Genomic DNA, 11,828 nt, shown 5'->3' with positions numbered 1-11,828 from the left:
TAATGCATTGTTAGGATGGAAAAGCCAAGGGACCCCAAGATTGCCAGCCAACCAGAAGATACTGACCCCAGGAGGAAGCCAGCCTTCCAGCCTCTGAAACCACGAACCTATAAATTCCCATTGTTAAGCCAACCCATTGTGTGATATTTGTTTGAGGCTGAGAAATTCAGACATGGATATTCGCAGATATGAGCCCTTCTCTTATTTTGCATTAGAGCACTGAAAACTCACCCAAAGTACTTGTGTGCAGATGAAACACTAGCTAATGCTGAAAGCAACAACTGATTCCTTTGGCTACAATGACGATGTCTGAGCAACTCAAGAGAACTATGCCAAGCACATTAATTAAATTCTTCAACTCTAGGCGATATGAAAACCAAAGAGATGGGGGAAGGAAGACATATAGTTTCATCCACCCAATGTTCTCAGCTTCCTAAAGTCTCAATAGGAGTCCAAGGAACTGTTAGAGAGTCCAATTTGTAGCACCTCTTTTAAGCTTAATTTTGTCCTGAAGTCATCTGGGAACTTTGATGATGATGATAAACAAGTTGATTCCTGGGCTTCAAAGAGCTAGTTGTCAGGATGAAGAGATCAGAGGCAAGGGGAAATTAGCAACACTGAGAATCATCAACCCTTTCTCAGCCACCTTCCTCTGTAAAGAAATCAGAAATCAAAGCAAAGATCAGTGGTTCTCAATGATACCAGCATATTGCTCCAAATCAGAGCCCTCTGCCTGCATGTCACAGGCTGGCACTTACAGGAAAGCAAAAATACTCACATTCCCACTCACTATAACCAAAGCAAACATACACTTCCCAGTCTGACTTGTCATGAGCCAATGCCCTGATCTTTTACATTCCAAAGGGACCAACTCTAAAATGTGCCTGTTAAATAGACTCATGTCCACACATTTTTCCCTTAGAGTAAGAGGGAATGAGAATTCTTGGTGTGCCAGTTTGGATGTATTATGTCCCCCAAAATGCCATGTTCTTTGATGCAATCTTGTGGGGGCAGCAGTATTAGTGTTGACTACATTGGAAATCTTTGATTGAGTGTTTCCATGGAGATGTGGCTCAATCAACGGTGGGCAAGACCTTTGATTGGATAATTTCCATGGAGGTGTTATCCCCCCATTCAGGGTGGGTCTTAATTGAATCACTGGATTCCTATAAAAGTGTTCACAGACAAAAGGAGATGCAGCAGCCAAGAGAGACACTTTTAAGAATGCACAGGAGCTGAGAGAGGAGCTGGAACACAACTGGGGATCAGCAGACACCAGCCACGTGCCTTCCCAGCTAACAGAGATTTTAGACGCCATTGGCCTTCCTTCATTGAAGGTATACTTTGTTGACTTTCATCTGGACATTTTCATGGCCTTCAGACTGTAACTTTGCAACCAAATAAACCCCCTTTTATAAAAGGCAATCCATTTCTGGTATTTTGCATAATGGCAGCAGTAGCAAACTGGAACACTAGGCTTTCCCACTGTAAATAGAGTATTGCAGACAGCAAACTCCCACACAGATGTCTGTAGCCCCAAAAGATAGACAGATAGACAAGACAGATAGACAGATAGATAGATGATAGATGATAGATACATGATTGATAGATGGATAGATTATAGACAGATGATTGATAGATGATAGATTGATGATAGATAGATGACAGATATATGGATAGATAGAATGATATATAGGTAGGTAGATAGATGGATAGATGGATGATAGATATGTAGAAGATAGATGACAGATAAGTAGTAGATATTATAGATGATGATCGATAGATATATATGGTAGATAGATTTAAGCAATTAGTTTAAAAAGTACTAATAATGATGCTGATGATTTATATACATTTCCAAATCCTTAGTGCTGATTGAAGTTATTCTCCCAAGAGTTGGCCTACGAGTTAGGAAGGACCCATTCAGAGGCAGCAAGAGAGGGGGTATCCACTTGTGTCTTCTGCTTCTGAGCACAGAAGAGAGATTGAAGAGGAAGCAAAAATTTAGGATTGCTGTCAAGAAAGCTCGAAGGTCGTTCTAGTGAAGCGGCTGCCAAAGCCATGGGGACAGACCTGGAGAATCAGCCCGACAGTGAAAAATAAGAGCCAGATTTCGACTCTCCCAGGTTGTCTCAGAGCCACATCTTGAAGTCCACTTATTGTTTCATGGTTTGGGTGGAGGGGAAAAGAGGGGAGGAAGTAGGAAGGAATGGTGAAGTAGAAACCCTGGGTGTTTAACTCTAAATGCGAACATACTTCTTAACAGCAAACCAAGATAAGAAATATGTAAAACCTCACCATTCCACCCGGACTTCTGACCAACGAAACATCATGAATGAACTGAGAACCCCAAACCCCAAATGCAGCAGCAGGGAATCCATCAGTGAATCAGAGATTTCAGCAGATGTCTCCCAGAAAGGGAAGAGAAGTCAGGTTGAGTGGAGGACAGCAGGGGGAGCACGGAAAGAAGCCCAGAGAACCCAGCACCCCACCCAGGACTCACACTCCAAGAACAGCAGTGGACAAGAGGCTGGAAACAAGGACTTGGCTCAAATTCTGCAGAATTCCTTTAAGCCAGAAGAGCCCACCCTGGGCAATCCATAAAAGACAAAAGGATCTTGTTATGGATTGAATTATGTCCCCCAAAAATATGTTCAGGTCTAATCCCTGATCCTGCAAATCTGACATTATTTGGAAATGGGGTCTTTGAAGATGCGATTAGGTAAGATGAGGCCAAGATGGTGTAGGGTGGGTCCTAACGAATCGGACTGATGTCCTTATAAGGAGAGAAAATTTGGGCACAGACATATATGGGGGACAAGGTCATGTGAAGGAAGCAGAGTTTGAAGCCCAAGGTTTGAAGAGTCTGAAACCCAAAGTTTGTTGGCAAACCACCAGAAGCTAGAGGAAGCAAGAAAGGACTGTCCTCTACAGGTTTCTGACTTCCGAACAGAACTGTGAGAGCAGAGATTTCCATTACTTTAAGCCACCCAGTTTATGGAGCTTTGTTACATCACTGCTAGGAGTCTAAGACAGATCTACTCCCAAGGACAAGAAAGGCCCCAGAGAAAAATGTACCACCCCATGGAATTGCTAACCTTAAACATAACCTGTAACCATTTCATATGTGTCAGCAAGCTACACATGTCAGGCGACCTCAACTGGACAGTCAATTTGGAAAATGGCAAAATTTTTAAAAATTCAAATTTACATTGAAAATGTAAAGGCTTGCCAGATATTTGGAAAAACCCTTTTGCTCTGTTTGAGGGTTTTGTTTTGTTTAGTTAACTTGGTGCAAGCAGGATGCAAGAATTTTCTGTCTGGAAAAAATAGACAGGAGGAATAAGACAAGAGATTAGGAGACCAACTGGAAGTTGCACCATCGTCCATTTCCTGGATGGTGGGCAAGGTGGTGAGGTCATGGATGGAGCAGATGCACCCATGAGATATTTAGGAGGGAGATGGAAGAGAAGCTGGGCAAACATTCCAGGATAAGGAAGAGGCAGAACAAAAGGACTGGGTTCAGGTACTGGGAAATCGATAATATTCTCTGGAATGTGGAGGAGAAAATAACAACATGGCAGACAAGATGAGCAATATAGTTTGAGGAGCCAGAAGATACCCAGGTGGAGAAGTCTGGAGATACACCTGCATGGGAAATAAAACATGGGGTCCTCAGGAGAACTCACAGTTGTAAGAGAAGCTCAAGACCACAAGACACCATCCCACTGACCCCCATTCAACGAGAAGGGAGGTGGTACGCAATTGGCCCAAAGCAAGATATTGGGATGGAAATCGTAGAAATGGCAAACTGATCAAAGGTTGATTAGTGCAAGCCACTGGTTTTCTAGCTCTTCCTGAGGATGTAAGACTTTTTCATTACAAAGAGCACTCACGAAGAACATCACCAATGTTGGACCCACCATTGGGGAAAGGAAACTATCAATCACCGGGAGATCCCTTAAGTTTTAAACTTATTACCCAACAGCCCTTTTCGGGCTGCTGAACTGTCTTTTACACCCAAGCTATGTTTTTATCATTGCATTTCTATTTATTTTCTAGTTAAACCATGTTGACTGGGTCTTCCTCAAAGAACAAGAAAACTCCCAGTAGAGCATTGAGACGAAAAAATTGGGGGTGGGGATGGTGGGAATGGGAAGTTGAATATTCTGGAAAAGAGCATTCAATTTCTAACATGAATACACAAAAGATATCTCACTAGCCTGTTTTCCACTCATTTATCCTTTCAACAGTCAAAAGCATTCCTGCATTGTACCTATTAAAAACGATGCCTAATTAGCTGGGTTTGGTTTGATTCACCATTGCTTGCCAACATGGGCCTCCCATGATGAAAAGTATATAAAAACCAGAGGCCAGAAAAGTTAGATTTTCAGTCATTTCGCGTTTCTGACTCATGGATGGAAATGTGTCCCCCCCAAAAAAGATTAGTTAAGATGAGGTCAAACTAGATAGGGGTGAGCCCTAATCCAATATGAGTGGTGCCATTTTAGGAAGGGAAGAATTGGACGGAGAGAGAGAGAGGGAGGGAGAGAGAGAGAGGGAGGGATGGAGGGAGGGAAAGAGAGAGAGAGAGGAAAGAGACAGCCAAGTAAAGAGGGAAGCAGAATTTGCACCAAAGAACCATCCACCACCAGAACCCTACAGGTTAGAGGGAGCAAGAGAATAAACTTCTGCTTTTCCAAACCACCCAGTTTGTGGCACTTTCTGACAGCAGCCCAAGAAACAAAGGACCGTGTCCAAGAGCTGGTCCAGACAAATCAGCTGCTTCCCAAAGGGGAATTCGAACACCCATGGGCAGGCAGGAGTTCAGAAGCCCTGGGAGAAGAACAAATCTCCTTCACCCAGGGAGTGAGGTGCATCAGCAGAGAGGAGTTGGGGACCTGAGAAGCTGAGAATGGGATCGGCCGGACAGGCAATTTTCCCAGACACATGATCCTTCGTGGAGAGAGGGACGAGGACAGGTCTAGGGGGAAGGCCCAGTTTATGGAACTACACATGGGTTGCCTTGTCTTTCCCTTGTTTTAGGATGGGGACATCATTAATCATATTAATATACTGACGAGACCCTCTCTCTTTCCTCTCTCCAGCAAGCTGGGTCCCAAGACTCAGCTTTGCCCTCTAGATGCAAATCACACACCTCTAAAGCTTTCCCACCCTGGGTCCATGGGACAATGCTACAAAATCATATGCGGATACATGATCCACCCGAACTGCAAGGTAGACCCGGGGATTTAACATAACACAGTATAAACAATTCATCGATAGGTTATCCAATTCTACATTGCCTTACCTTAAGAAACTTCCAATGATCAATTTTCAGGGTAGTATGCAAGGGGGATATCCATCACAATCCAATACTTTGCACTTAGAGGATCACGTTTCAATAGGATAGGGGCTGGGGAACTACTGGCCAGGCAGCTCACAATGGGGAAGCCGAAAGAAAGCCTTTCTCTGCACTCCATTCCCCGGCCAAAAAAGCAGAGCTTCTCGCAGAATCAATTCCAGCCTAGAGCTGACTGTGACTGACAATTTCTTAAGGAGTCAGTGAAAAACATTTATTCCTGTCCCTCGCCTGCCCTCCACTCACTCAATCATCCATCCAGCCTCTGAAAATAACATCAGTGACTTCCACCTCTGTCTTTTCACCCTTTCTCAAAGACGGATTTTGTTTTCTGCAAAGAGTTGATACCAGGGCAGGTCTTTTGAGTGCACTTCAAGGCCCATCCAGACGGGTTTAAATGCCTGTCTTTGAATGTCCTCATTATTCTAGACCTTGCGGCTTCGGGGGAACCGGTGGTTTGCACTTTGGAGAGCTCCAAACATCTTGGAACAGAGACTCTTTTCTACTTCTCTGAAGGGAATCTTACTGCTCACCTTCCCTTTTCCATCCCTGCCCCCACCCCTTTCCTTTCTAAGGTCAGAGTAGGGGGAGCACAGAAGCAGCAGGGATTTCACAAATCCCTGCTGGGAACAACAAGCAACCTGTGTTTTAAAAAACACACCTTCGACAGCGAGAGCTGTGCGCCTTCCCTGTCAGAAGGGCACCGGTGTTTCTGATGGTTTGGGTGGTTGCTCTAGTCTCTCCACTTTCTGGGCCTTCCAACTGTCTACAGCTGACCCACAAAAGCCTCTGCTGGACGTGCTGCCCTGCTGGGGACTTCACCAGGAACTTTACTGTATAAGAAATTATGGATTCAGGAGGACCCCGAGGCGTACCTGTGAGTTTTAGGGGCGTGGATGGGCCCCCTTCCTTCGGCCTTCCGGGCCGTGAGGACACTAGCCAGCTAGCTCATCCATAGTCCCAAGAAACTAGGGCTACTTTATACAGAAGGAAATTTAGAGAACTTCAACGCCCCTTACCACGCCATAAATCACCCCCTCCCAGCTCTTGGGACCTCCCACATCTTCCACTACCGCACTTGCAGCGCCGGCCCCTCTAGCTCCGGTGAGATCCGGGCCAGTAACCACGGGAATCTCGGGTTTGGGGGCCCTCGCGCGGGCGAGGCGGGGTCTCCCGGGCGCAGGGCAATCTCCTACGTGCCAGCCCCAACAGGGAGGCTGAAGAGGGAGGAGGCTGATGAGGGAGGGGCCTCTACCACTCACCCGACATGGTCCGGAGCGCCGCGGGGGCGGTGGGCGCGCAGGGGTCGGCGTGCGCCTTGGCGCGGTGGGTGGATTCCCGGCGGCGAGCGGGCCGAGCCGGGGCGCGTCTCCCCGGGACCCGCGCGGACTCCCGGCCTGCGGGCGACAGAGCTGGTTCCCGAGACCCGCGGGCCCCACCTCCCTCCCCGCCATCCCGGGTCCGGCCTTTGACACCTGCGTTCGCGCGGCGTTCCGGGACAGCCTCTGCGTCGCAGCCCGGCGCCTCCCAGACACCCGCGCGTCCCTCACGCCCTGAGCCTGTTCCCTCCCCCACTCCCACCCCCCATCCCTGCCTCGTGTCTCCAGCAGCCGCGCCTCGCGCCGGCCGCCTCCGCGCCCCGGGAGAGCCTCTGCGTGCCAACCCGGCGCTCCCAGCCCCTGTGCGCCCCCCCCCGTGCACCCCCACCTCCTTGGCGCTCCGGGCAGCCTCTGGCCCCCACCGGGTGCTGGGAGGCCCGACGCCTGCGCCCCGCGATTGGCCGCTCGCCGGAAGCCCGGCCCTGCCCCCGCTGGAGCCTCTGGGGTGCGGGTCTGTCCTGGCCGCCGAGCGGCAGCCCCCCACCACGCGGGCGCGCGCCTTCTGCACCGCCCGGGAGAGAGCTGGGAAGATAAAAGGGGGGCCTTTCATCCCCTAGCCCGGCCTCCGCCCCCTCCTCCAGGCTCCCGCTGAATCCACTAGCCTGCGGTTTTAGGTTTGGACATTTAACCTTTAATCGACCAGCCCCAAAGTAAATGTTTGCAAAGGTCTCAAGCGTCTGGGCCCAAGGCCAGCGGCTGCTGGGGGTGGAGGCCACACTGGAAACCTCCGGGGCCCGTCGGCAGGGGCAGGGCTTGGTACTGATAATATGAGATGCACGAAGGAGTAAAGAGTGAACCGTGAAAGAGGGAATGAGTGAGTGAGTGAACAAATGCAAGAGAGAATAAATGAAGGAAGAGATGAGTGAAGAGTGCCTGGGCTGCTGAACGAATGCGTGATTGAATGAGTGCATGTGTGAATGAGCTAATTCATGGGTGGGTAACTAGAAGCTCCCATGGATGGATGAGTGAGCAGGTGACTATATGAATGAGTGAATGAATGTGTGAATGTAGGAATGAGTGAATGAATGCATGGATGAATGAATAAGTGAAGGAGTGCCTATATGGATGAATGCATGCATGACTGAATAGCTGCATGAATGAATGATTGAATTAGTAAATGCATGCATTCATGAATAACTGAATAAATGAATGAGTGAGTGAATACATGCATGAATACCTGACTGAATGAATGCACACATCAGTCAATGAATAAGTGCACACACACTTGAGAGAATGATTGGGTGCATGGGTAAATATATGCATGAACAAATGAGTGACTGAGTTAACTGCATGAATGGGTGAATGCATACATGATGAGTGAATGCATAAATGAAAAAGTGAATGCATGCATGTGTGAGTGAATGAATGAATGGATCTATGAATGAGTGAAAGCAGGCTTGCATGCAAGAGTGAGTAAAAGAATGAATGAATGAGTGAGAACAGAATGCAGGCAGGAGTGAATGTGTAAATGCACGAATGCATGAGTGAATGAGCGTGCACAAACAAATGGGGAAACAGATTCAGATATAACAGCCACTTCCTGAGCCTTTGACCTCTGTGTCCCCCAAACCACATTAGGATCCCCTGCCAAGCCTCAGTGAGGGGAGAGGCCAGTGGAGGGTCCTTTGAGGGTTGAGATCAGGACCTCAGGACCAAAGCCCTTGGAGGCCTGTCTGGTCAGCCCCAGGGGCCAAGCCAACCCTGGGCAGGGGTGTGGTGTGCAGGGGGGCTGTAGAACTGCACCCCTCACCTGCAGCCAACTGCGGGGACAGAGGAGGGCATGCTGACCAGGGTTACCCAGCCTTAGGATTTGTCCAGGGAAGCCCTGGGGTTTTGTATGGACTGACCCAGTTGTCAAATGTTGATGAGTAGTTCCAGTTTGAGCCAAGGCCATCTGCTGCTAAGGGCTGGTTCCCAGGGGCTCCAGTTTGAAACCTCCAGGTGCATCATGAATTCAGTTGAATGTGCGGAGAGGACAGGGTAGAGAGAGGAAGCTGGGCATCTTGGCCACATGCCATGGAAGGGACTGTGAGCTAAGGCAGGGTGGGAGCAAGTACCCCCAGGGCCTGTGGAAAGTCCCAGAAGACAAAGAAAGGACTTCAGGTGAGCACACCTGCCAGAGAATTCCTCAGGGAGGAGGCTAACCAAGACTGGGGCCAAAGCACTGTGAGAGCACATGCAGGTGGGAAGGGCAGGCAGCTATTTCAGGGCTCTCCCATCTCCTTGAATCTCCTTGGATCAACAGGTCACTTGTTCCAAGGGGAAGGTGAAACTCCTGTTATGTAGGAGCCCATTCTCAACACCACTAGGCTGAGCTCTCTGAAGGTGACACCCCAGAGAGGGCTGCCTCCCGTCAAACCTGCCCTCCATACCCTCCGTTTTACTCAGTTACTTTCTGGTCATTGGTGCGGGACTCGGTTACCTTTGCATCTTTGCATATTCTAAAGGGGTCACAGCCAACAAGCCTTGGAAAAGGAGGCTGGGTGTGAAGACGGAAGAGACAGATGGATGGCAGATCCAGGTTCAATCTCAGAAATGCAGATCTGGGGACAGCAGATGGATGATGAAAATATAGCTACTGTATTGCAAAACGAAAAGGCTTGGACCCTCTCTGACCTCCCGGGGGGGCTACCTGCTAGTACTGAACTCAGCTCAGAGGTTGGATGATTCTCTGTGGAGGAAACCATTGGGGCAGCCCTGCCTCCACCCACTCGATGCCTGGAGCACCCCCTCCTCCACTAGTGACAACCAGAAATGCCTCCAGACTTGGCCAAGTATCCCGAGAGACAAAATTGCCCCGGTTGAGAAACGTTGCCCTATAGCAAGAGAACAATTTCTGGGTAGAAGGCAAGTTGGGGCCGTAGCGAGCAGAATTCCCCACCAGATCCTCAGGACACAAGTGGGAACATTTCCTCATCCACAATTGCTCCACAGGTTCTTTGATGTTTGTTTCAGGGGTCTTTGCGTGGAACCATCAAAGATGAAATCCAATTAACTATGGTGGAGATCAGCTTTCTCACAAGGGATTCTTTCTGTTTGGGAGTTAATTAGCCAGGTTGGAAAAGCAAGGGGCTGCTTCTCTGCCTGGCTCCAGATAGCGCTTGCTTCCTTCTGCCTGACCACACATTTCTCTTTCCAAGCAGACCAACGACTGACCACCGAGCTCCTGATGCAATCATCTGGCCATGAACACTCTTCAGGAACTGGGAACAGGTCCAGCCAGGCTGCATCTTGGAGGCTCAGTTCTTGAGGGCTAAATCCTTTGTGATGGGGGCTGCCCTGGGCATTGTGGGTGTTGAGCAGCCTCCTGGTCCCACCATTTGATGCCAGGAGCACCCCCTCCCCAAATGTGACCAGACAAAAATGTCTCCAGACATTGCCAAATGCCCGTGGGGTAACATTGACCCCACTTTTGAAGCATTGCCATAAATAGATAAAGAGGTAGACAGTCTATAGATAGGTATAGATGTATGGATATAGATAGATAACAGATAAGGGGTTGATAGATAATGGGTAGATAGATAGATGATAGACAGGTAGATAGGTAGATAGGTGGATAGACAGGTAGATAGGAACATAAATGATAGAAAGATTGATAAAAGATGTATAGATAGATGATAGGTAGATAGGTGGATGATGGATGGATAGATAGATATAAATGATATAGACAGCTGATAGGTATAGATGATGGCAGATAGATAGATGATAGACAGATGATAATAGCTGATAGATATAGATGATGATGATAGATAAATAAGATAAATAGATGTAGATATATGATAAGCTAGATATGTAAATAGCTGATAAATAGATTGTAGATATATGGATAGATGATAGGTAGATGACAGGTGATAGATGGATAGATAGATGATAGGTAGATAGATGGATGGTAGATAATGGTTGGATGGAAGGGTGGATTGATGGATGGATGCATGCCTGAATACATGGATGGGTGGATGGGTGGATGTGTGGATGGATGGGTAGATGGGTGGGTGGATGGACGGAGGGATGGATGCATGGATAGATAGATATACATATGATGGATAGGTGGATGGGATGGTAGATGGGTGGATGGGTGGATGGATGGGTGGGTGGATGGATAGATGGACGGATGAATGGGTGGATGGATGGATGGATGTATAGGTGGGTGGATGGATGGATGGATAGATGGGTGGATGGATGGATAGATATAGATATGGTGGATGGGTGGGTAGATGAATGGATGGATGGATAGACAGATAGATATGATGAATGGGTTGATGGATAGATGGATGGGTGGGTGGATGAGTGGATGGATGAATGGGTGGATGGATGGATGGATGGATGGATGGATAGACAGAGAGATAGATAGATTGAGTATGATGGATAGGTGGGTAGACTGATAGGCATTTATGTCTTAATGACATTTGGGCCCAGATAACTCCAGGGTAGGGGGCCATCCTGTACTCTGTAAGGTATTGAGCATCATCCCTGACCCCCAGCCTCTCCATGTCAGAAGCAATTCCTGCCCCTAGTTGTGACAAGGGGCTCCAAAACAGAGCCATCCACTGAGGGATGGAGGGAACTTTGCCAGCCAAGAGAGGATGGGTAGGGCTTGGTGATGCTGGCTGGGGTTCAGCTGCCCCATGTAGAGAGATAGGGTTTGGGGATTAACAGGCACCGTCTTGCCTTTTGGGGGAGGAAATGAGCACCCACTTGCCGTGTGTGCAGCCCCAGGAGTGAGACAGCCCATTTCCTCCACGCTCTCCCTCAGCCACCCATTTCACCCTGATTTCCCATTTGTAAAGAAGCTCCAGATAGTCAGGCTTTACTTGGAACACCGATATTCTGTCCAACTCTCGGGCAAACGGAGTGAAATTTTACTTGAAGCACAGCTGGGCAGGGTCCACCACGTGCTCCTCTCCATCACCAAACACCTAGGAAAATGGGTGGAGGTTCTGGCCTGGGGCAGCTTAAGGTGGAGAGGAAGGGGTGAAATTGGAAGGGGCCCCTGTCCCCTAGAAATGTGCAGCCCCTTGAAGAAAGAGTGAAGCCAGTTAAGAAGCTCTTGGGAAACATCTCTGGGTGATTCGGGGGCTGAGAGAATG

At 48.4% G+C, this 11,828-nt stretch overlaps 1 protein-coding gene across 2 annotated transcripts; it reads right to left on the bottom strand.

Annotated features, from left to right (window-relative positions):
- Positions 1-6,455: 6,455 nt before the first annotated feature.
- Positions 6,456-7,305, bottom strand: LOC119525841 (translation initiation factor IF-2-like). Of its 2 annotated transcripts, none has more exons than XR_005215030.1 (2): positions 6,838-6,907; positions 6,456-6,759 (listed from the first exon to the last, which is right to left on the bottom strand). XR_005215030.1 is itself a non-coding variant. In XM_037824646.1 (2 exons), exons 1-2 carry the CDS (start codon positions 7,289-7,291, stop codon positions 6,621-6,623), a joined length of 327 nt encoding a protein of 108 aa, XP_037680574.1. In that variant the 5' UTR covers positions 7,292-7,305; the 3' UTR covers positions 6,456-6,620. The 2 variants fall into 2 exon arrangements, 1 of the variants encoding a protein (XP_037680574.1); XM_037824646.1 differs by lacking the exon at positions 6,838-6,907 and adding an exon at positions 7,104-7,305.
- Positions 7,306-11,828: the final 4,523 nt, after the last annotated feature.

The sequence above is a fragment of the Choloepus didactylus genome (genome assembly GCF_015220235.1).
Source record: "Choloepus didactylus isolate mChoDid1 chromosome X unlocalized genomic scaffold, mChoDid1.pri SUPER_X_unloc1, whole genome shotgun sequence".
Classification (NCBI taxonomy): domain Eukaryota; kingdom Metazoa; phylum Chordata; class Mammalia; order Pilosa; family Megalonychidae; genus Choloepus; species Choloepus didactylus.
The sequence above is the reverse complement of the archived record's forward strand: the minus strand, read 5'-3'. Positions and strand labels throughout refer to the sequence as shown.

Coding starts and splice junctions, on each gene's coding strand:
- LOC119525841 (XM_037824646.1), bottom strand. CDS start 7,291: ATGAAAGGCCCCCCTTTTATCTTCCCAGCTCTCTCCCGGGCGGTGCAG. Junction 6,760..7,103: donor GTCGGGCCTCCCAGCACCCG/GTGGGGGCCAGA, acceptor TGTCGCCCGCAG/GCCGGGAGTCCGCGCGGGTC.